This window comes from Papilio machaon, chromosome 21, assembly GCF_912999745.1.
Source record: "Papilio machaon chromosome 21, ilPapMach1.1, whole genome shotgun sequence".
In the NCBI taxonomy this organism is placed as follows: Eukaryota; Metazoa; Arthropoda; class Insecta; order Lepidoptera; family Papilionidae; genus Papilio; species Papilio machaon.
This window is the reverse complement of record NC_060006.1, coordinates 1,357,449-1,383,539: the sequence shown is the minus strand read 5'-3', so window position 1 is coordinate 1,383,539 and position 26,091 is coordinate 1,357,449. Positions and strand designations below refer to the sequence as shown.

At 33.9% G+C, this 26,091-nt stretch overlaps 2 protein-coding genes across 2 annotated transcripts in view; one reads left to right on the top strand and one right to left on the bottom strand.

Annotated features, from left to right (window-relative positions):
* LOC106713020 (uncharacterized protein CG3556) overlaps window positions 1-19,279 on the top strand; it is a 37,286-nt gene extending 18,007 nt beyond the window's left edge. The window contains exons 2-10 of the mRNA XM_045683136.1: window positions 15,684-15,757; window positions 16,111-16,313; window positions 16,549-16,646; window positions 16,893-17,140; window positions 17,359-17,519; window positions 17,758-17,974; window positions 18,307-18,457; window positions 18,543-18,754; window positions 19,135-19,279. Of these exons, the coding sequence (XP_045539092.1) occupies window positions 15,691-15,757; window positions 16,111-16,313; window positions 16,549-16,646; window positions 16,893-17,140; window positions 17,359-17,519; window positions 17,758-17,974; window positions 18,307-18,457; window positions 18,543-18,754; window positions 19,135-19,196 (1,419 nt within the window). The 5' untranslated portion in view covers window positions 15,684-15,690 and the 3' untranslated portion in view covers window positions 19,197-19,279. The remainder of the gene's footprint in view (window positions 1-15,683; window positions 15,758-16,110; window positions 16,314-16,548; window positions 16,647-16,892; window positions 17,141-17,358; window positions 17,520-17,757; window positions 17,975-18,306; window positions 18,458-18,542; window positions 18,755-19,134) is intronic.
* Window positions 19,280-21,607: 2,328 nt separating this feature from the next.
* Window positions 21,608-25,688, bottom strand: LOC106713023. Its single transcript, XM_045683396.1, has 8 exons — window positions 25,529-25,688; window positions 25,056-25,249; window positions 24,101-24,251; window positions 23,550-23,702; window positions 22,981-23,199; window positions 22,488-22,600; window positions 22,061-22,225; window positions 21,608-21,685 (listed from the first exon to the last, which is right to left on the bottom strand). The coding sequence occupies exons 1-8, from the start codon at window positions 25,686-25,688 to the stop codon at window positions 21,617-21,619; spliced, it is 1,224 nt and encodes a 407-aa protein (XP_045539352.1). The 3' UTR covers window positions 21,608-21,616.
* Window positions 25,689-26,091: the final 403 nt, after the last annotated feature.

Genomic DNA, 26,091 nt, shown 5'->3' with positions numbered 1-26,091 from the left:
AACCAAGGCGCGCCGTCCTCCTGGCCCTTTGAAGCGGGTGACAGGTACCCCCGTATCTGCCACCACAGGGCTATGGAAGCCGGGGAGGCGGTTGTCCCACCTCCCCAGCCCCCAACGGCGGATCTGATGTTAGGTCCCGCCGTCGACCTTACCGGGCCGCAGAGGGGCTGGATAAGCCAGTACCCCCCCCCACGGCCCCACCACACATCCGGCCACGAGGGGTGCAGGGTGGCAGGATAAACCAGTACCCGCCCACACCCCCCGCGGCCCCACCGCACATCCGGCCACGAGGGCTGCAGGGGGCAGGATAAACCAGTACCCACCCGCAGCCCCCACGACCCCACCACACATCCGGCCACGAGGGATGCAGGGTGGCAGGATAAACCAGTACCCGCCCACACCCCCCGCGGCCCTACCTACAGGCCCTCACAGGGGCAGACCCGGGAACATAGTCCACCCCTGGAGGCCTCCCCCCCAGGTGGGCCGGCCCGGCGCGCTACACTTGGCGGCTCCGGGGGGCAAGCGGCCAGTCCTGCACGCCGAACCGACCCTGGTTCCTCTTAGCTTCGCCGTGGGTGAAAATCCCACAGGTACTAGAGCCCCACCGCCACGACAAGGCGGGAACCGTCGGTGGGGATAATGAAATAAGTAATGTGTGCGAGAGTATGTGCGTTGAGTGTATATGAGAGTGAATTTCGTGTGTGTGTGTGTGTGTGTGTGTGAGTGTGTGTTTTTTTTTTTTTTTTTTTTTTTTTTTTTTTTTTTTTTTTTTTTTTTTTTTTTTATAGAGGGAAAAAATGTTTTATGTGTGAGTGTGTGTAAGTTTGTACCTATGTGTCAGTGTAATATGGCGCAGATTTCATATTGTTGGTATTGTTTGAATCAACGTTTCAGTCTCATCATAAGTTTTAGTCATCAACCAGTCAGTTACAGTCTTTTTGCATTTTGAGAATTTAAGGGGGTAAATGTTAATTTCTTTGTTTATTAAATTGTATAAATAGGAGGATAGTCGTGGGTATTGTCTAGCAGCAAAAGTAGAATTTACTTTGATAACATTTACTACATTTCTTCTTCTTTTTTTATCTATCTTTGAGTCATATTTTAATGATTTATGAAATTTTAACATAGTTTGTAAGATAAATAATTTTCTGACAGTCAGAACTTCAGCAATTGTATAAAGGTTTTCTGTTGGAAATCTATACGGTTTAAAATAAATAACTTTTAGGAGGGATCTTTGGGACCTTTCAACTTCCAAGAATTTAACCTTGGATGCTCCACCCCAGATAGGTAAACAGTACGTTATTACTGATTGGGCAAGTGAAATGTAAATCTGTCGTAAAATATCTTTTGGGGCTACATGTCTTAAGGTCTTAAAGGTCCACATAAGTTTCCGCAACCTGCACAAGATAAGTTCTATATGATCATGCCAAGAAAGGCGCTGGTCAACCATCACACCAAGATATTTAATACGCTTTACTTTGTCAATGGCTGTGCATGTACATGTGTGGTTATTTAAATCTGAACACTTATGAATTTTTATTGTAAAATTGTCTGGCGGTTGGGTTCTGTCATATTTGGTAAAGCAGACGTAGCTTGTTTTTTTAGTGTTTAAAGTTAACAAGTTAGAGTCCAACCAGCCTGCTATCCGCTTTAGCTCACATTCAGCATTTGTCCGCACACTATCCCACGTTTTACCGTAAAAAACTAGAGCCGTGTCATCTGCGTAGGAGAAAATGTGTCCATTATGAACCTTGATATTGCAAAGATGATTTATGTATAGAAGGAATAAAGTTGGACCGAGGACACTACCCTGGGGAACCCCATAGGTGATGGTCTCCGATGAACTAATGAAATCACCTATTTTTACCTTCTGTTTACGGTTAGTCAAGTAGTCGTTGAAAAGACTAAGTGGTTGGCCTCTAATGCCAATCTCCTCCAGCCTGTGCAATAGTATGGAGACAGAAACAGAATCGAAAGCGTTTTTTAAGTCTAGGAAGACACCCAGACATTTGTCACCATTGTCTACTTTGTTAGTAACAAGAGAAGCTAGTTGCAAGATCGCGTCCTCTGTGGACATGCCTTGCCTAAACCCAAATTGTGATGACGATATGATATTGTTCTTGCTAAGGTAATTTACTAGTCTAAAATTAATAATTTTTTCTAATATTATATATCAAAGCTATATCAAAGCTCATGAATATTCACATACTCGAATTGAAATTCATCATACGCTAGAATCCCTCAACTTTTTATAAAATTATCATTAAATAAATTAAGCCAAGCTTCATCGCGACGTTCCAAATGAAAAAATGAAAACGCCCGGAAACGCCGTAACGAGATATTAATTAGGGTGCCTTAAGCCACGGCAGCTGAGTGGTTAGATCATTAGTCTGTTAATTTGAAAATATAAAAAAGTTACTAAGATTAATTTAATAAACATTTTGAGGATCGAGAGACAAGACTTACAGTTAGGTACATTTTGTTACATGAGAGAGAAGGAAAATAGAATTCTGGTGGCAAAAGAGAGAGATAGATATACAATCAGCTCCGGACTGATAATAACTACGTACTGTATTACAGTTCAACTGCCGAAATATTTGTATTAAATCTTTTTTTTTTCAAAGATTATAAGTGAGATGACAATATTATGTTTTTATACAAGTTTTGCGATAGTGGAAACTCACTTATTGTGTAATGTTATACATTCAATGTCAAAGCTTACAAAATTCTTTCATCTTTTCTTCTCTATGTTTTTATATAAAAAGACGATGTTATTTCGCATTAGTATTATATAGAAAGTATCTCTGGTAAGATTATTCGTAATTTTCCTTTATGTTTCTTTGATGTTACACATCGGAAAATATTCACAAAGTTATGTTCAAATAAACTTAGCGAAGTTTCTATCCAAATGGGGACAAATTCGAATAATATACGTAAACGCATTTTATTCTTATACAGGTGATGTTGTTCTTAAAAGAGTTTTTATTAAACTTCGGCAGTTTTTTTCTTTTTTTAATGTAGAGCTACATAGTCTCATAATGATTTGAAAAATAAAAATAACAAAATGCGTCATCAATGGAAAAGTTTCAAACTGTAAAATCAAAAATTACTACTCTTAGGAATGAAAAGTCGTCCCAATTTTTTGGGTCTGTTAGTTTATGCTAATCAAAAACATAGAAAACCTAGTCTAGAGGCTTACTTTGTTTATTACAACACTTAATATGGTACGCAAAGAAATTATATAGTTCTAGAATCGTGCAATATGGCGTTTATACATATATTAGTGGTCAGGCTATGAACAATCTTTAACCGATGTGACGTTTAAATAACTTGGCCGAATATTTGACAAAGGCTTTCTTATAAAACAAAGATTGGTTTACCCAAGAATGGACCAACGTAACCACAGCACGCAAAGGGGAAGTGATTCACAAAATTTACGAGGCGAATATAAGCTGTGTAAAGGTTGAATTTTTAATAAAAGTACAAAATTCACGTTGGAAAAATTTACCGAGAAAATTTTTGCAAGTTTAAAATTTTATAAAGAAAACTTACTAATTTATATTCATGCTTCGTTATTAACCACGTAATATAGTAACTAAGTTGAACTTGAAAATAAAGTAAGCAGCGGTTATAAAGATTCAAATATTGATAAAAATTTTATTACTTTTTTTATGAAAAAAAAAAACTATCTACTCGCTTATTTTCTTTAGGAAAACAGAGATAAAAAGTATTGTAATAAAGGCGTTTAGGCGTTAGCGTAAGCTTAGTAGATGTTGAACGCGAAATTAAACATTCTGCCAAAGAGGTATACTGGCCACTAAGAACCTTTGCTTTATTAATTATGAAAGAAAATAGATAAAAAAATCGCGCGGGTTAAAGAGTTAATAAAACACATGTGAGAGAGAGAATACAATATAACGAAATGTAAATATTTAAATTTTGACTGACGTGCTGATGTTTTCAATTTATAAACACCATGAAAAGTGATTTATTTTTCATAGATCTGACCAGATAAAACCACGACCTTCAGATGCAGACTGATTTATTTTCACTTTATTTATAACTGCCCTAAGTATATATTTACAAATACCGACCGTCAAATCAATATTTTCCAACACATTGCCCGACTCAAATTTTTATGGAAAAAATATTGCTATTTATAATCTCTGGGGAAATATGCTCTTTGATATGGATCGCTATGAAATATTTATGTTATTAAGGCGACGTTTGCATCGAAGAGAGTGAATTTTACTTTTAAACTGAAGGTTTAAATTAACTGAGTAATTATTCGATATGTTTTCACCACAAAAAAAGAAGCAAAATGTTAGTGTGGTATGGTAATATTATGCAGAGATGATGAGTACATAAACAAGAAATTAATGAGATTTATTATGGATAGCTATGAAAGTAGAGGAAGACCGTAGAGAAAGAAGATATGCGTAGGAAAATAATTCAGATATCAGCTGATAGAGATGTATCGAAATGTACGAGCTGTGCCGACCCTCCTAAGGGAAAAGGGATAAGATGTTGATGACGCGTTCTTCGCTAATCCTGAAGAATTGTCATTGCACTTATTCTCGACAGAACTGAGATAGATATATTTTTGTAAGGGTGTTTCTGCAATGTAAATTCACAGTTACATTTCAGAAACAATATTGAGGTCTTATATCGTCCTGGTTCCGTAATATCGGCTTGCGTTGAAGAACCACTCCACAACGAGTAAAGCTTTCAGGTCGGCGCACACATAAATGCAACGAGTTGAAATACCAGGCGGTTTATTTTATTTTCATACATTATGTCGTCATATTAACACGTTCATCCTTACAATATCATGTTTTATTTACCATCAAGTTATCAGAGCGATGGACTGGCAGAAGGTACAGGTCATGCGACTGGTGATCTCTTGTTTCGGAGGTCAAGACCCACTTTGGGTCGCTGCGCTATCAGAGTAAGTAAATAATTAAGTATCTGACCCGTTGAATTTGGCACTCTTGTTACATACATAACTAATGTTCCGAAATATACTGAAACAAGAAATACACTGTAAACAGCCAACTGACAGGCTGCATTGTGAATGGCAATGAATGTTACTGCCGAATGACTTGTATTAAATATGTTTTTTCTTTTTTTTTTTTTTAGAGAAAGAACCAATGCCTATTGCCTTAGGCATTGGTTCAAATGTTTTGCTGAAACTCACAAGTTCGTTCAAGTTGTTTTTCTGACATCTAAATATATGTACATAATATAAACATTTTAGATTATATCTATATATACTTAGTAAGTTGTGTTAGTTACACCATTTATAACTCAAGAACGGCTGAATCGATTTGACTGAAAATTGGTGGGCAGGTAGCTTAGAACCAGGAAACGGACATAGGATAATTTTTACCCCGTTTTCTATTTTTTATTCCGCGCGGACGGAGTCGCGGGTAAAAGCTAGTAAATAATAAATTTTGATTTATGAAATTTATTTTGAAAGAACATTGAATTTTTATAATCACTTTTAAAGAGTTTTTTTTACAACTTTTCACTAAAGTTTCCAGTTGTCTATTGAAATATAAATCGACTCTCGCTTTAGATTTAAATTGAATTCACGATGAAGATAAATAGATTTATACAAGAGTTTTCGATTCGTTGCTGAATTGTTTCATTCAGAAACAGAATTTTAAAGTGGAAGAGTTGAAACTTTTAAATCCAGTTTCTATCGTCATCTTACATTCAGGAATGTAATTAAGATAAGTTGAAGTTCAAACATAAATATAAAAACCAAGCTAGAAAAGCTATATAAACTTATAAATTTTGAATAGCTGTATAAACTTTGTGGGACATAGTTGTGTTTTAGGTTAACATTGTATTATAAATAAATAAATAATAAATGTAAATGGTTCGTTTAATACTACTTTATTAAGTTCTAAAATAAATAAAAAACTTGAGAGGTGTCAAGGGACACCCGGATGGAACGAAGTTCCTTTCAATTAATTAGTGAAGGAACCAATGTTTATTCTATGCATAAAAAACTTAAGTCTTCACAAGAAGTACATTTTATTTCTATGAATTTTTGTTATATATTGTCACGTCGTGGCCATGGTGATATAGCAAAAAGTGTCGTGACAACTTTTCGTAAGAATTTTTTCCGTCTAGCCCCCTTTCACAACGCGCGACGATAAGGAACTTCGTTCCAATAAAAGAATTGTGTTTTGATAAAAAAAGAAACAATGTATAAAGTTAATTCTTACTTAGATCACCACAAGAACATTATATTAAGTTATATACATAACAACTAAAATTGTATCTGTCAATTGGAAAATATTTATGGTATTCAATACTTTCAGATATTTAAACTGTTATATGTACGTATGTTTTGTTATATTATGGTACCTTGCGGTGACCTTGTGATGTTCTACGTTGTATTACTACGTCAGTCAATACTCAGTCTACTAAAGTTGTAGACGAATGGGTACTTTACTACGAAAACATACTAATATTATAAATGCAAATGCATAAATGGATGGATGGATGTGTTTGAATGTATCTCCAGAACGGGTCAACGGATTTCGATGGAATTTGGTGTACATGTAGTACATAGTCTGGATAACACATAGGCTATTTATTAATTACGTTTTTTTTTCAATTTTCTATATTTTCAGACGGAGACATAGTAAATAAACTAAGATGAGTCAGTTAGATGTCAGGTAGATTTCAGTTAGATGTCTAGCATGAGTGAGAGTGAGTAACGTCATTTACGCTTCTACAATTTATCAATCTGCAGTTATATTTAGTTAACTCTCCTGCGTACAATTCCCCCTCGAGAACGTCTGTCTGTCTGGCGCTGATTTCATTTATTAAGTATTCATTGCGACTCTATCCAAGTTCCAAAGAAGACGAAAGACTGCAAATGTTGGAAACTGGATTTTTCCAGATAGCTGAAGAATTTTATTTTGTTGCTCCTGTAAAAATATTTTAATAATAGCTGATTGTATATACTATTTGTATTGAAATAATTAAATATAGATTAAATAATAGTGTAATAACTAATTCGTCACAAAAAATTACTTCTACTTCATCGTCATAAAAAAAATCTTCCTAATACAGTTTTTCGTATCCAAATCCAATTTTATCGATATTCGCCGTCTCAAATTAATAACTATGAAAGTTACTTAACAAAAAAAAAAACAAATCGGAAAATAAATCAACATAGTTACAGCATCGGTGTCAAGTGATCCTCGAGTATTTTCAGACCGCAGCGAGCGATCCTTGTTACTGCATAAACCTAAAGAGGAAAATATTCATTTACAATTCATATTTATAATACAGATGCAGTTTCATTCCTCAATATGATACTTAAAAAATGAGAGATGCAAAAATAAAAATATAAAGAGCACTAACACAAAAAATGTAGAATCGATAGGAGATTCAAAACTGCAAAAAAGAAACTAAATAAATCGGACTTAATTATTTTTAACATTGCATAATGAATTAGTGATACTGTAACATATCTATATATAGTTTTTAATACACCTACTTTGAGGTTCTCAGCATACTGTAAGAAAATTTCATCTCAAATCTACATTTTTTTAGGAATACATCAGCGACAAACACACAAAAAATAATAATTAAGTAGTTGTCAGACCTCACAATATAATAGTTATATCAAATACATTTGACATAAAAAAACAAGAAAGAAATTAGAAAAACAAAACCCACACTTTCCCATCCTCTACCATTACAAATGCATCGTTCAAGTTTCCATGTCTGAAAGCGTAACTCATAGTTGAGTGCCACTCGGCGTAGCAACTGTTCCGGGATCGCTACGAATTGCTACAATCTAGCTACGGGTGCTACGGGTTGCTATGTGCTACAAAAATACCGTCCATACTACAGTTGTTCCTACGGCGTCAAAGGCTTTATTTTCTATAACTTTCTTTACACATACAACTATAATATAAGTATCACAAAGGTTCGATAAATTCAGACAGATTTTTTAATTCTACTTAGTATGAATGAGGCACAAGTTTTTCGACTTAACATTTAAATTACTGGGATTATTAAAAACCAAATTTGAATTAAATTATTTTTATTTGACAAGTCAAAACACAACGAAATTGATTTATCACAGAATTTGACGTGTAAATGTCTAAATTCTGTTTATTTGTAACTAGCTTTTACCCGCGACTCCGTCCGCGCGGAATAAAAAATAGAAAACGGGGTAAAAATTATCCTATATCCGTTTCCTGGTTCTAAGCTACCTGCCCACCAATTTTCAGTCAAATCGATTCAGCCGTTCTTGAGTTATAAATAGTGTAACTAACACGACTTTCTTTTATATATATAAGATAACATGAAGTGAAAAACTTATGTTGTAAGTACTCTATAGAAAACATAAGCGTAAATATGATAAATGTAAAATTTTCGCAAACTTAACCTTATTTTATCTTTTTTCATTAAAAAGTGACATTTCTTTGACTATTGAACTGAAAATAACATCTTTGTTTAGTTGTCTATCATTTTCAATCGGTTTTGTAATAGACACAATGGATTCTTAATAAATGAACAGCGCTGCGTCAGACAGACACTACCCGCGGGAAATTGCTAGTCCGCACTCGAGATCGCAGATTGAAAAATACTTGCCGTCTGAAGAATCGATTAAGCGAAAGGTAAAACTGACGCTACCTATATATCGTATTTGCTTTTTTTGCTCTGGTGTGTTCGCGTATTGCAAATTAATCTTATGAGAGTTTATTTTTTAAATTCATACTTTTTCTACCTTCTAGTTACTGACTAAACATAAAGAAAAAACGAGACAAAATAATCAAGAACATCACATTACATTCACACCATTAATTGATTTTTTAAAACGCAAATAAAGCTATTCTCCTTGTTATGTTAATTGTAATATAATCCATGCAAATGTATTGGATTTTTACTTTAAGTGGATCGTATTACTCAAAGTGATGAGTAAATAAATGGACAAAGCGTGCGTCCACCTCACTTAGCGATTAAACCATTAGACTAATGAATACGTTGTATTCGTCCAATTGCATAATCTATTTCAATGTATTAAACACTAGGTGTAGCCCGCGATACCCCCCGCACGGAATTAAAAAGAAAATTAATTAGTAGCCTGTGTATTTACAGACTATGTACTATGCCGAATTTCAGTGTCATCTGTTGAGCCGTTCTGGAGATACTTTCTAACAAACATCCATCTATCCAAACATTCACATCTATATATATAAAAGAAAGTCGTGTTAGTTCACTATTTACATCTCAAGATCAGTCGAACTGATTTAGTTGAAAATTGATGGGGAGGTAGCTTAGAACTAGGAGACGGACATACGAGTAGGACAACTTTTTTATCTTGTGTGCATTTCTTTTATTCCGCGCGGACGGAGTCGCGGGTAAAAGCTCGTTTATAATATTAGTAAGTTCTATAATTATTACATTTGCATATAAGATTTCTACTCTATTCGATGCATTTTGCGTCCTATTTTATTACTTCTTTTGTTTTCTATATTCATATGCCACCTTATACTACTTCGATTTATACGACGAGACGTAGTTAGGATTCTTTAATACTCCAATTTCTGAAATCTAAATTGTGAATCTATACCCGTCATTTAAAAAAATGAAAAGACATATAAAGGAACATCATTCTGGTACACATATAATTTTTCATTCAGCCGTAAGCGCTTTTCATTTATTCCACTTTTCACGAGTTGCCTAAAATGTCACGTTTCAAAAAGAACGGCTAAAATAAAAAGCACGTACTTTTTAATTTTGTACGTTTCGTTGTTTGTATTCGACGTGGAAACGTGTCGAGTGAGTGTTTAATTATTCCTAAAAATATACAAAAACTGACGGAATGAATGTGCAACTTTTTATGACAACGGCTTTAAAACGTACTGAAATAAATTTTAAACGTGTGTTTTCATAGACTAAACACTCGTACTAAAACATACGAATATTGTGATCTCTCTCAATCTTAGTAACAAAAGTGACGTGACAATATTTTTTATGTGGGAGTTTTACCAATGGTTTACGGCGATTCTTATAAAGGTTACTAAAGTCAGCCTTAATAATGTGGTTAACCTTAGGACCTGTTTCACAATGTAGAAATTCTGGATAAGTTAAATAACAAATAAACTGATACATAATACTTCCTATCAACATTTGGATTTATTTAGACATAGTAAACTAGAAAGGAACAAAATTGTGTTCAGAAATTATGGATTTAAAAGTAAGGAGAGAGTTATTCAAGTATTAATCCTTATTCTCTGCCTGTCTCTTATGGTTACGTGTTAGTTACTACGTAATTATCAACTAGCCAATGACGTAATACTTTAGGCGCTTAATTACTTTCTACTAATGTATTTAATACTTAACCAGACAGAATATAATTTATTAAAATGTTCATTTCTGCTAAAGTATGTCAATAATATTTCCCTAGGAATATAAAAGTCGGTCATTTGTCTACTTCAAAAAGTTATTTTCGATATTGTTAATGGCAAAGATTCATAGATCGGTGGCAGGTGCATTCTATGATGAAAAAAGCATTGCTCGATTTAATATAACTCAACTTTAAGTTGGAAAAAGCTTCAGTATAAAAAGCTCCGCCGACGTTGCCGGACGTACTTTTGTCAGGCTCGTGCAGTCGCCATAATATCGAAGTATTTAAATATACGACGTAAGACATATTAGTTAAAAAGTATATGTTATTTTTTAGTGAATTTCGATCAAAAAATTTGCAATATCGTAAGTTATTGGTTGTTTTTTATTCTAGATCTTACCTAGATCCTTATCTATAGAAAAATATCTTAAAAGTTTTTTTCAGAACTCAATATGCTGATAAATAGCTCTATCAAACAATTGTAAATAAAATAGAAGCTTTGTATAGAAGATAAGAAATTTGATCCAAAATTTAATTTAACTGCTTTTAGATTTGAAAAATGTACGAGAAAAGAACTAATTTTAATTTTATCCTCCATTTCTTATTAGGAGAATTCACAATAATTTTCCTTAATTAAAATTTAATTAACGAAGTTATCATTTCATTTTGTAATTATTTTTAAAAAGTTTACGATACCATTTACTTATTTTCGTCAGTATTAAGTAAAAAATTTCAAGTTTTTAGAGTATTGAAAAAAAGTAAAAAAAAAACGGTTTAAATTACTTTGTAAATAGGTCAGGTAGAGTGAAACAGTACCAGGCTTTCAGAGAACCGTAATGGTATTTTCTAGCAAAAGGTCGACATTCGGTCTAGTCGACACAGTTTTATACTGCGAGCTTAATTACAGGGGACTCCATAGTTTTACCTACGACTATGTGCCTCTTTAAATACATTTATTACTGGTATGAAAATCTTGCGATTTCTGGATTTTTGTCAGGAGTTACAAACGTATAGTAGATGACGGTTTTATTAATCAAAAAATAATCTCTCTTAATCTTATTGTATATAAAAAGGGTAACAAAATGAAATTCGTCGTCTGTATATAATGTACGTGACTACGACGTTACCGTCGCGACGTCAAATAAGTTATTAATCTGCTACGCCCCGCTATACCAAAAATTGTGTTATGCGCAGCGACTCGCTAGAAGTTAAGAGCCGCCAAGATATCTGAAAACATTTATACAAAGCATAAGAATGCATATATGCATACAAATGTGCTAATTCTAGACTATCACAACTAGCCATGCTCGACTATTTATATAACCATTTCCACTGGCGCGAACGCGACTGCAATAGAAATAGTTCGCGCGGCTATTCCCTCTGTTGAAAAAGGGTCTTAGATACAGAAGTATTGGTGTAATATTTTTCGATTATCTTAGTTATATAGTAGTGTATGGTCGTTCAATTGTTTTGCATAATTATTTCTGTGCTCCGTCGTTTTCAGACTCGCGGCTTATCTCTGCGGAAAGAAGAGGGTATTGAGATAAAACGTTCCTTTTCTCGTCTCGGCGAGTAATTTAATTATTCTATATTCATTCATAAAACAATGCAATTTTAGTGTAAGTATTTACACAATAAATCTGACCAATTGCATCTTATATATATAAAAGAAAGTCGTGTTAGTTACACTATTTATAACTCAAGATCGGTTGAACTGATTTAGCTGAAAATTGATGGGGAGGTAGCTTAGAACTAGGAGACGGACATAGGAACTTTTTTATCTTGTGTGCTTTTTTATAATTCCGCGCGGACGGAGTCGCGGGTAAAAGCTAGTACTCTATAACACTCTGAGGAATAATGATCACTCATTAAGTCAGTTTCACCTTTACGACTTCCACTTCCATGTTTCACGAGATCACAACAAAATTGACATATGTTACCTGACTCTAGCGCAGCGTAACATAATTTAAAAGTAAATAAAAGAATGATTTCTTTAAATATTCGATAATAACAATTGAATATGCAGATGTGCATTTATTTTATTTATCTTATGGGATTTTTCTTATGAAGTGTAAATATCCACGAAAAATGTTATTGACATTTTTGTGCGATAATTTTTGATTGTGGTTTGACTTTCCGAAGGATCACTAGTAATTAATATCCAATAAATAAATTATACGTTCTATACATATATGTATGGATGTATGGATATTTTCCGCTTATTCTTTGTACAAAAATAATTAAAATTCATGTTCAGCAACTGCCCATCAATTATATTGCCGTTATTAAACAACGTGCTCCCTCCGCTCATTTGCATACTGATAAAGGATCGAAATGTCGACCTTTTAAAATAGTACGGTTATTTCTAATAATAAACCGAGTTTGGATACACATATTAAAATTAATTTTGTTTATACTTATCCCATTTATTAGGTAATTTACCTCTAAATTTTGAAAATAAGTTTTATAGATTAATTCATAATTGCAATTTTTAATTACATTTAAACAAATGTAATCGCGATCTAATCTGCAACTAATGCCATCTAGTTCAATTTAAAAGAAACACTTATTACCTAAAAGCAATTTCAAAATCTTCTCACATTTTATTCAATTTATTGTTATGTTCTACATAACATATACAAGTTAAATGACTAATTTAAACAATACTACATACAGTACTGCAACGACTCAACTAATTCAATTAGCGAGACAAAGACGCATAGTGAGCCGGCTTACGGAGCGCTTTGTTGTACTCTCTATTAAGTTAAGAACTATAACAGTATATAGTATTGTGATGAATTAACAAGCTAATCCTTCTTACTGTAGGATTCCTTGATAATATTGACGTTGTAATAAATGTCTTAAATTTTACTTGCTGAAGTTTTTACATCTTTCAATTACATAATTTTTTCTTTTTCATCTTTTTTCAACTTAACTACTAGTACAACATATAGTGTGGTAAGGAGTAACTCGCGATGACATAAATGCCGAATTGATTTTAAAACGGTATCCTTGTCGAATAAGTTACGAAATCAGTCAAGGTCGAATAATAAGGTTTGAATCAAAAACAATGTGATATGAAGTTACATGAATTTGTAATTTAATTATCCTTAATTCTCTAAATATTTTTTTTGGGAATCAAATATGTGTCCAAGGTGTAAATGTTATTTAGTCAGCATTTGTTTTTTAGGTTTCTAAATTTGAATTGGGTTTAGGTCTTCCAAATAAAACTAGTAACAAAGTTGTTACTGGCATAAAGCTTTTTTCCCATCATTAAAAAAAAAACAAAGTATGTAGAAGATCCAGAATAAATTGTGTGACGTACTTATAAAAATGCAAATCGTCTCTTCGCTCAACACTTGACACTAAGAGCGGGGTAATGCATGTTTTACGTATAAAATAACGTCGCTGTTTTATAAACAAATTTACATATACTTTAAGATGAAGAGGGAAGAAATTGACAAGAAATTTTGGATGGAAATTTCTTTTTTCCCCTGGAGTATCATATCTATTTATAATATAATGTATTTATCGTTTTATGTTTAAATCTTGGAAGAGAATTGGCAATTTTTTTGCGATATCTGAATTCGATGTTGAATACTCGTAGTGATTTTCTTGATTTTTTTTTACCTTTTCGTAATATTCCAAAACAGTACAAAATTCCTTTCGTAAATTTAACCTCACGTATTTTTACGAATTTATTCCTAACAATATCAGAAGTACAAAAACCAAAATGAAATAAAATCAATGGTGAAAATATTTCAATTCATTTAAGTTTGAACGTTTCGAAATATTCTACAAACGGAGTATCTCTTATTAAAATTCCGTCCCGCACTCGAAGACCCTTAATCACAGCTTGCCATTCGCAAAAATAAAAGTCCCTTTTTTGGTTCACTTTTGAATGTAATTGAATTTTATTGTTATTTAAAAGATATCCAGCCTTGAATTATAAATAGCGTTAAATACTACGTGTACGAAATAAAATAAATACACTAACTAGTACTAGAATAAAATGAGGTTTAACAACTGTTAGTTTTACTGTGAATTTCCACTACCAAAGTATTATTGAAACATGTTATTGTTGTCCTTGTTTTTTTTTTAAAGAACGAGAGGGATGACTACGTTTTAATACTTGTGTCAAAAAATAGGTAACGTAGGAATGTTTGAGTCATTTGAAAAGCCTTTATAAATATGCATAATAATGTGTAAAAAAGAAAATAAGTAAACGGCGCATTGTATCAAATCGCAAGTAATATTATTTAATAAGAAAATAAAGTACACGAAAACAGTACAAATAAAAAAAAAACAGTTTACCATTTCAAAAATAAGTCAATCACAAGAAGAATTTTAAATATTTCGGCTTTGAATTGGTTTCGCTTGAGATTTTAAAATTAATTTCCCATCATACCGGTCATTGACGTGTGACGTTAAAGTAATAAGCAATTACAAGATGATCGGTGTTAAAGCAGGCAGGTGAAGGTAACGAGAAGTTTTCACAGCCGAGTGCGGTCGCCCCTTCAATTAGTGCAGCAGACGGAAAATAAGCCGATGCTCTAACGCACCGCCTACACACCTCGTCCCAACCTTTGAAGTGTGCTCAAGTTAATGCGCTATTACCAGCTTGTTGGTTATATTTTATGTTGAAATTTCCATATTTTTAATACATTTTTTAATAAATTACCCATCGCCAGTTTCAGTTAGTAACTAAACTATGTAAAACGTTTTAATGCATTCTATTGATATAGTCTTTTCTACTTTCGAAAGCTGTTGTATTTCTTTTTTTGTCATCAGGTATGGAGGATTGTTCAAACTTACTTTATTATCAAAAGCACGATAACAGATATCATCTTAAAGAACTTGTATTAAATTTCGATTAAGTGCATGGTTTATTATTTGAAAACCAGATAAAACTATTTGAAAGTAATTCATTCAATTTTAAGTAATTAAATGTATTTAACGTATACAGTATATGTGTTGACTTACCAGGGTAACAGAAAGTTGGCGCAGTTTAATCCATCAAGCGTCATATCAAACGGGTATTGTAGAGCGCGCCAGAATAGATTCCCTTTGTAGTTCACTCAGACTTGTCGACAACGAGGCCTTACTAAAAGCGAAATATGTATTATATATCGTTGATATATTACAAATTAAACATTTTCCAATTTATATTTGTTTAACATTTCTTGAAAATAATACATTTTCATAGTGTTAACCGTAGAATAACTGAAAAAAATTACAAAGGACGTGATTTAAAAAAGCTTTAAACATATTAATGTTATTATGTATGTTGTTCCAGATTAACAATGTACGGACGGGGCGCATTGTTTTTAATTCAGCTTGTGTTGCTGACGCATGCCTATGCTCAGACTGGTGAGTTTAACTTTTTTATAATTTGAAGAAAAGTGCCGTAGCCATAGTTAGCTAGAGATCATTATCAAATTACATGCCATCGTTCGATTCGAAAAATTAGATTAAATATGATCGATGATTCAAGAAAAACGGTTGCACCAGTTTTTTATTAAAGTTAAAAAATCCTTTAATTCAAGATCACACCCAGAAAAAATTGTCTTGCAATTTCTTTACTCTACAAAGTTACCTTACGTACGTAATACTAGGCAAGGCACTTATCGTCTGGTTGTAAAGATGACAAGGATTATTATATGATTCAATTCATGAACACATTGTGTGGAAAGTTACTAAAGAAAATAAAACTTGAATTACAGAAACCGAGCCGCCGAAAACTTTAACAACCAAGGCTCCGACCACATCCACTAGCACGACACCAGCGCCAACAACGGTTGTGTGGGAAACGGAGACACTGAACGAGGGCCAAGCGATACAGAAGGCGTTGCAATACCTGCTCCAGCACAGGCAGCCTGACTGGGGCTGGGGTAATGACACCCACCATGTCATGCTCACTTTACAGGTATCTTAACACGGTTACGAAATATGTTCATGCGAAATACGAAGAGATAAGATGATCTAAAGATAAAAAGTTTAATGGAAGACAAGAACACTAGATTCAACTAAAATAAAAATATTTAGCCCATTAACTGATGATTTAGTTAAATTTCTAAGATACAAAAGCATCGTTTTCGCACATATTTCAATTGTAAAAAATAAATTACAATCTTTCTAAAAATGCATCTAATTTATTTCAGCTGGCAAATAACACAGGTAAAGAGATAGAACAGCAAGGCTTGGAAATGCAGCTGTCAGCTAAACAGATGGAGATAGAGATACTGTTGATGATGTCGAAGTGAGTAGCAAATTCAATACATAATGACATACATATTTAAGAAATCATTTTAAAGTCTGTGACAAAACACTGTTCCCAGCGTAAAATATGCCATAGCAGAGATATATAAACTACTATCTTAATACATTAATTTGCTTGTGTTCAAAAGATTTAAAATACTTTGAAATGAATGAAGGACGGTGACTAAAGTTTTAATGGTCAGTTTTTAAATTTAAAATTTAACCAGTATAAAATTTCTTTCCACAGACATCACGAGTCGCCTCCTCCTCTGGGTCGTCTAGCCGCCTATACTCTAGCTCTAGGCGCGCTTTGCAAGGACCCGCGTTCGTTCCACGGCCGCGATTTGGTGACTGCGCTGCTCCATAGGGAACCTCCACATGATCTGGAGTTCGCGTACGCTACGCTCGCTGCGTGCTCGTCCGCCGCGCATGTTCGCCGACGTCATATTCGAAGACTATTGGACATCGCTAATGCTGCTGCTGACCATAGTCTTGGTAAGAATGCAAAATCTTTAGGAAGAGTTTGGATGGTGGTGGATAAGAGAAGGGATTTAAAGGATTGGAAAGTCTAAACATTTTAAGATGTTGCAGTTGTTTGCATTTATTTTTCATATCAAAATATTGTAAGTAAATTGTTATAACTAGGTTTGTTTCGAATTTCCCAAAGCCTTATTTAACAACATTTTAAACATGTCTTATAATAATTTCATAAGACACAATATCGATGGTGATTCTGGCTCTGCGCTGCGTGGTGCAAGACCACCGTCACCGTAGCTTGATCCACTTCGTGCGGCGCCCCATGGCCGGACTGGCGCGGCAGCAACACCCTGACGGGAGCTTCGGCTCACTTACCACTACAGCTCTCGCTATACAGGTAAATGATGTCAACATCCTTAAGAAAGCCCGTTCTCTTCTCGATCTTTGATTTTAAACAGTAAAATAATTATATCCATCTCTATTTGAAGGTTTTACTTGGACCATGATTTAATTATGTTAAAAGTGCAAAGAAATAGTTATACTAAAGTTAATGTCTTTTTAGTGTTTTTCGTCTTTTACCTTAAATACTACTTAATCAAAAATTTGTACGAAATAATTTGTAAATTATTTTTCAGGCTTTAGAAGATTCAGATAGTGGTCCGGGCGCTCACCAGCACTGGAGTCTCCCGGCGGCGAGGAAATGGTTGCTGGAGCGGCAGGGGCCTGACGGCGGCTGGGGAGACGTCGCAAAGACTGCGGCTGCGGTGGCTGCGCTCACACCCGCCTCCCTCGCAGCCGTCAGACCACCGCACTGCAGTGATAAACTGCTGGATAGTCGGCATGAACCTCTCGGTAATCGAGTATAACTTTTATTCCTTAGCTTCCTAGTATTGAGTATTGACTCAATTTACGCGTAAACAGTTGTTGAATAGCTGAGAATTCATATATGGTATGCAAGTCAATTCTTAGGTCTTCTAGTTTAGTGAATACGTTTTTTTCACTAACAACTTGAAAATTCAAAGGATAGGTGCCCAAGGAATCGATTACTGTAATATTAAAATGATTGCTTTTTTAGAAAAGTTTAATTTGAGGTTTTTAATGTGCCATATACATCAACTTATGCAAAATATCCCGTAAAGTTTGTGAGGTCATAGGTTTTCATAAATTCTTATTTTAAATTACAGATAACAACGGTGGAGATGGCAGTTTGAAACTGGCGTATCAATCTGGACACAACCATAACGATTCAGACGCGCGCAACGTTTCCTTTACCTACACGCTGTGGCTCGGCACTAACGTTACTGAGAACTACACTCTTTATATGGTGGCACCTAGGTAAGATATCAAATAAGATTATTTAGAAATTAATATTTTGTTTAGAGTAACGGTAATAAAGATGCGTTTGCTGACACTTTTTCAGGAATATATCGTTCTACCACGTGATGCAAATGGCTGCTGAACAGGACCCTAAGTTTAAATTCGAGGCGAGCGAGTGGCCCAACGGTCATTATGTGCACACCCTGGCTGGGCACAAGGAGGAGCCGATGGGCTACCATTACTGGTTGCTGTACCGCCTGCCTGAGGTGCCTGACCCTGCCAGTCCCCCTGGCAACCAGCTTGTAGCACCAGTGGGTCAGTATTTGTTGTTCCTATATTTTCCGTTATCTGTTTGCCTTGCTAATTCAGGGTTAATGTTTTTTGTTGCTACCAAAGTTTCCTACCCACCGAAAGACCTCCTGACAATTTCCTTGTAGCTCTAGTGAGTCATTGTTATTAGTGAGCTCTATAGAAACGGTATGGTAAACACTCTTTCCAAATATAGTGTTACACTTCCTTGCGATCTTTTGAATTTTCTCTCTTTCTAGTACCTCACTAGATTGAGAACTAGTCACTAATATTTGTATTACAGAACAATTGCATCTTATAAGTTGGTTATCTAAATTTATTCTTCCGTAGCTACTTCTGTTTATTCATAATAAAGACTATTTTAATGTTTTTATTTACATTTCCAGGTGTCGACGATCTTCTGGTAGAAGACGGTGAACATTATCTCTTCTGGTACAAGAAGTTGTAATTTATAAAAATAGAATAAGCAATTTTTAAATTCAAAATACTTCTTTTCCACGTATCTCAAGTCAAGTAAATAGTTATTTATTTAATGTTTCATTAGATTTAGAATTATAGCAATTAAGAAACTTGTCGTAATATTTCTTTTTTTTTAATCCTACAAATCGATGTGAGTCTTTAAAAAGTATTTCTACTTTTATTGACAAAATAGTTTATATTATTTGGTGTTTTCTATCGAAGGATCATCTTTGTTTTTCACTTACATTATCATCATCATCAACCTCATCATCTACCTCATCATCTGTGGCGCTAAGGCCACCGGTGGAATTGGGCCTGGTCAAGTAAATTTCGCCACGTCGGTCTACTTTGTGCTTTTTGCGTCTATCATCATCAACCTGCCCTTGTCTCTATGTGGGATCGGCAGAGTATGTACTACTCTTACACATATCTATATCAGCTGTAATATCTGAATTCCTTTCTTACGCATATTATCTTTCACACAATCCATTCATACTATACCTTTGTATCCATCCACATTCAATCTTATTACTTTAATATTTAACTAATCATTGTTTCACATACCTTAATGCCACTCTAACATTTTGCTGCTGAATTTCTACATCACATATGATACTTTTAAACTTCCTCTAACTAATATTTTTTACCTTTATCCATCTAAATTAAAAACAATATATTGTCCAAGGAAAATAAAGATTCTTATTTTGACATCAATACTTACTTGTAAGAATCATCATTATCGTTAGTAAACTTATTTTGTCAATAATTCTTGCATTTCGTTTTATATGATTCGTTTAACTCAAGAATTCGTTTATTTTCCATTTTGTGATTTGTTACCTCTCTATTAATATATTCACACATTTATACTATTTACAATAGTTATAACTTATAGAGTTATCAAAAAAATACTTTTAAATATTTGTTACTTTAGATTTTGATGGAAATAGTGTTAATTGAAATTAGACAATGAACAGAATCATTACAAGCATTTTACCTTAATATAGGATGAAGTTTTAGTTATTGGAGTTACCTGTTCAATGCGAAGTTATCTGTATTAATAGAAGAAAAGAAAATAATACAAACGCACAGCTTTTCTCTTTTCCAGTAAAATTTTAAATGGATAAAAAAGGAATTTCCTCAAAGATCAAAACTTTTTGAATTTAAATGTTATAAACGGGTTTGAAATTTCAGTATTTTGTAATTATTCCATACTTTTAATGTTCTTATTGATTTTTGTTTTTATCATATCTGTTTTATTATTTTAATTTAATCAAAGCGTATTTTAATAGTAAAATAACTTAAGCTTAAAGTAAGTTATACGTTTAACAATTTTCTTAGTAATTACGGTTTACATAAAATTTTAGTATTTAATTAAAAATACATAGTAAACACTGAATTTAATTTAAATTATTTTAGAATATAATGCTTTTTTAAACTAACAACCGAGTACGTGGATTGAAGTCACTGAATTCTATTAAATGGACAGGCTATAAGGCGTGGTATTTTATGCCTATGTGATTTTTGCCACTTACGCGCTGACGTGACGGTTGCTTTTAGTAGCGGTGGTTAGGATTCGAACTTAGCAGTAAGGTCAACAGAAGCGTTTAAGTCGGAAAGAAACATAAGCTGTCATTTCCAAGCAACGACCTATCCATTTATAGGTATCAGTGATAATTTTTTTTGGTTATTGCTGATCTGTAAGCAATTTAACATCGGATAACTTAATATTAAATAATAGATTATCTTCGTAATTGCCATCTCATTAGATTTCGAATCATTGTCATTGTTACCCTTTTAAACACAGTAATGATTTATGGTAGTAAATAATGTTAAATAGGTTTTTCTATTTATTCTTATCTAGTGAATAGTATTTAATATTTACATTAGGAGACTGAATGGTTCAATGTATCAAGTACCCATAATTTAAAATAAGTCTTACGTTTAATGTAACAATTGAATGGGTCTTAAATAAAACGAAAAAATAATTATAATCGTCTTTTATTTAAATTCACAAGAAGAGAAAAAGTACACACCAAAAATATCACTTAAAAAGTTAAACAACTTTAACCATCTCAAATGTAAGAAATGTCAAACTGGTGATATTGAAATATAACACGTATTAAAAATGTGACAATATAATCATATAAGTGTCTGGTTGTGATATAAAGAAGTAAAATCACATTTCGTGCACATTTGAATTTGAGTTACTTATAAGAAAAAGAAAAAGCTAGAGAGGTGTCAGGACCTCGCCAAATGGATGTACGTGCTCTTTATGTTATTACCAACAATACAAATTTTACGATACGGTTGATTATTCAATGCAAACACATCTAAAGGATAACTAGTTCCACACGAGTATTAAGGTTTGTTTATTCAGAACATTATTAAATACAGTTTCAATTATATTTATTACTCCTTCTTATCTGTGTTTTTATCGTGTAAAACGATAATCAACCAAGCGGTGAATGTACCCCATAACTGCAAGGAAACGTTTGATTAAAAAAAAACAACTTGTTCCTATTAACAAAACAAAAGCACACAGCAGCATTAGCTACAAGAATGGGGAAAGATGGGAAGGGAAGGTTTTGCCGGTAAAGGAATTTATAGGAAATGCCAAGAGAATGCTTTTTCTGCAAAACCACTTCCTTCCCCCATTAAAGGTGGGTAACGCCTCAGAAGCCATGTAAATTATTGCTGATAACTTTGGTTAGTGGTCAGTCCTTGGTTTGGCGATTTCAGATGCCTTGCACTACTCCCATACTTTATATTTATACTAAATAAAAATATAAAAAAGACCTAAGAAAAGGCAGGCCAGTAGTGGACAGACAATGTCTAATAATTGATATTAAATACCTCCAGTATAAGTGATCGTTTTAAAGTAAACAATTGAAGTGGCGAGTACGAGGGAATGTTTGTGTAAACAAGACGGTTAAACATCTCCAGCTCATTGATGAGTGGCCCGCTAGTAGTCGGCGCGTAGTGCGTCAGTCTAGTCACAAACAGCCTTGTCACCTCCATCTGTCACAAAAGAAAGCTGTAAGAGTCGTTTTATCACTATATATGTTTAGAACTAGCTTTTGCCTGCGACTCCGTCCGTGAGGAATTAAAAAAAAAAACATAATAAGTAGTCTATGTATTTTTCCTGATTATGTTCTACATCTGTGCCAAATTTCATCAAGATCCGTTGAGCCGTTCCGGAGATATCTTCCAACAACACAATCCATCTAAACATTCACATTTATATGTGTAATATTAGTAAGAAGTAAGATTGTAAAGTTACCTCATTATATGTCCATTGGCAGGGTTCCAGTAAAAACATGATATTTATGAAAACATATAGACATCGACAAAATTGCATCATCCTAATAAAGGTCAATTTTTCCAATTCGATTCCTGTTAAGAAGCAACACAAAAACTCGCTTTTTATAACCAAAATGTTAAAGAAGAGTCAAACTTTTAGGACACTTCAAAGAAGTGATCGACCTTATCTCCTTCTTAAAAAAAATATTTTAAAACATATGGATCGAGAAAAGATTTTGGATTTAATATCATATAACATTGGAATCTGATATTGAAATATTATAAAGCATTTGAAATTGACATTAATACTTGCAATACTTAACAAAAGGAATTCTACGCAATTTTTCGTCATTATTGTATCCCACTATTCCTTCCATTTAGTTATCTTTTTCTACGAGTTGATGATTTTTTTTAGCTGTTGGGGACCCTTCGCAATCATGAAAACACACAAAAATAAAAAAAAACAAGCAAACCTGTATAAGGCATATTCGTAAAAGGATTTATGCTCCAATAGAAGACTAGGAAAAAAATAGATAGTGTAGCGGCTATCAGCATTGAGATAAATGACATGAAAATTATTAGTCCATTCTCCTCATCCAGTGTCCTCATAACATCACACAAAGTGCTGTATGATGTAGCCAATTGTCTAAGGGTCCTATGCGCTGATGATATTTCATTGCTTCTTTCCTGATCTAAACAATAAATTAAAATGTCTACTATAAAATTATAGTTAGTCGTTAAAAATTATCTGTAATATTCCAAAACTAATTTTGTACCCTGTTTAGTTAAACACGTGTTTTAACCCTTTGACCACCGCTGATTGACATCAACGACTATATATGTTTCACCATGAATATGTATCACCACAATGCACAATGCAATACCGAAAGCATTGTGGTGATTCATGTTTAATGTGCAAGTGCTATTTATTTTCCGTGTTATAATTTCTGTACTTAAACGGTAAATAATTGAAATATATATAAAAGGCGAGTAAAATAGTGTCAAAGTTGAGTAACCATTTAGGTTTGTTAGTATGATTTACTTTTTTTGAAATCTGTTAACAACTTCCCCAGACGGCGATTGACGGCCTGGAGCGCGGTGTGCACGGTAAGTATTGTGAACACGAACTGCCCCTCCAACGTTACTATCACAAAAAATCCAAATTCATACAAGTATGTCCGGATGAGAGTTAAGTCTGAAAAAATACACATAGGTATACACGATAGCCTTCAAAAGTGAATAGTTATCTATTAAGCTAGAGTGTACAATCTTTTGACTATATCACCACTTAATATCAGATCGGATTGTGGTCAAGCATTATTTAATTCAGTGTAAAAAAGTGTCATAGATTTATTTCATAACTAATAAAATTATAGTATTAAGTCATTCAAAACAGGTCATATTAAAAGTTTTCAATGTTCCCTCGCGGTAATCTGATGTCGACCCGTGAACTGTAGACTGTCACCACCTCAAGACGATGTCGGATGGGTTTTATGATTAAGATTTCTTACAGCGTTCTAATGTCAGAGTGTAAACAACGCGGAGTACGTCTTAGGTTGTAAATCGATAAAAATAATAATTCTGGACACTCACAGTCATTTTTTATATTTTTTGCGTAATCTCCAGCTGCAAATAATTCGACAAAATGTATAATTGGTGACATTGCAACAAAAAGAATAAACAGTTTAAATCTTCTTTTTTCAACATTAACAACTGCGACATCGTGAATGCCTTCTATGTTTAGCTGAAAAATTAATAAATTATAATTGTCAGCAGAAGGTGACAACTGAAAGTGAACATAATTGTTACTAAAAGTAAATCATATATAATAACTAGCTGTCGCCTGCGACTCCGTCCGCGCGCAATTAAAAAAAAAAACTAAATGGGGGGGAGGATATGAAAAATTGATGTTGGCCGATTCTCAGACCTATTGAATATGCTCACAAAATTTCATGAGAATCGGTCAAACCGTTTCGGAGAAGTTTAACCACAAACACAGCGACACAAGAATTTTATATATTAGATAATAGTTCATCTCTAAATCTAACGAACGTTTAACGTTAACACGCGAGTATCTTGTCGCCATGAGGTGGTGCAAAGTTGATAGATGATTGAGCTTTATTATGCAGCGTCGAGCGTAGAGAGTCGTAGAGAGGCGTAGAGCGTCGGTGGCTCATGGGTTAAGCACTTGACTTGCAATCTGCAGGTCCTGGGTTCGAATCCCGCCATGTACCAATGTGTTTTTCGATTTTCGATTTACATATGTACATTTGTCCGACGTTCTTACGGTGAAGGAAAACATCGTGATGCAACCTGCACATATCTGAGAAGAAATTCAATGATATGTGTGAAGTCAACCAACCCGCACTTGGCCAGCGTGGTTGACTATGGCCTAGTCACCCCTAACTTGGGGTAGGCTCCGAGCCCCTCGGTGGGGACGTATAGTGAGCTGATGATGATGATGATGATGATGCAGCTAAATTTGTATTTTGCTGAACGTGAAATTTTACATATGTAGTTAAAACAATACATAAGCTATTAAAGATACCTTTTGAATTTCATTGATATTTCTACATAGTTGTTTTGTTCGTCGGAATCCTTTCAAAACAGAATAAAATATGATTGTCATACGTATAATTACAGCGACGACTGATAAACATAGTAATGACCGTTTTTTTGTATTATTGATTAAGAAAATTGGTGTAATAAGATGTACCGATTCCCATGTCAATAGAAGAAGACCTGGAAAACAGAAAAAATTGCTATATCTTAAACAAGATCTTTTGATACTAAAAGTTTTTTTCCATTGACGGAACATTCTAGAAGCCCTTTTTGTCTTAGCGACGACGTCTCAACAGTGTATAACCTATACATATTTAAGCTACCACATGCATCGACAACAAGGTCGACTCCCCGCCACGACCGAGTGGCGATTTTTAGAAAAATAATTATAACTAGAAGAAAAGCAGTAAATTAATGTAAATGTATGGCAACATATGCTGGATAGCATTCTCTACTTACAGAAACAGGCATAAAACAAACGAGCAATGACGTCTTGTGCGAACGAGTAGCGAACAACGAATGCGCCTGAGACTGAAACGAGTCGCACCGGTATCATCCCCACCACGCGCATTATACGCAACAGTGCTGCCAATGCGCCGTGAACTACACATTCCTCCATGTCGTGAGCTGACTTCTATATTCAATAACGAATAAATTCGAAATGATGGTAGCTTCAATCTATCCGATATATATATGTTCGATCAAAGCATTGTACTTTCAATTAATGCTTTAATAAGTGGCTTTTAGTTTTTATCTGAACACTGATATTATTATATTTTGCAGACTAGGTAATTCCTATGACTTTGTCTACATTAGTGTCGATGTTTTATTATGATAATTTTGATCTTTTTTTTATCAAGATCGTGCAGTTTTGTGACTGTAATTTAAGATTAAATAGGTTTTTTTTTATCGAAATTTGCTAATTCTAAGCTATCTGCAATTCATCTGAATAAGTTTACTAGACGTTGCGTACAGCTCAGACAGAAATCAATTGTCTATTTTATATAGATGAAGATAATAAT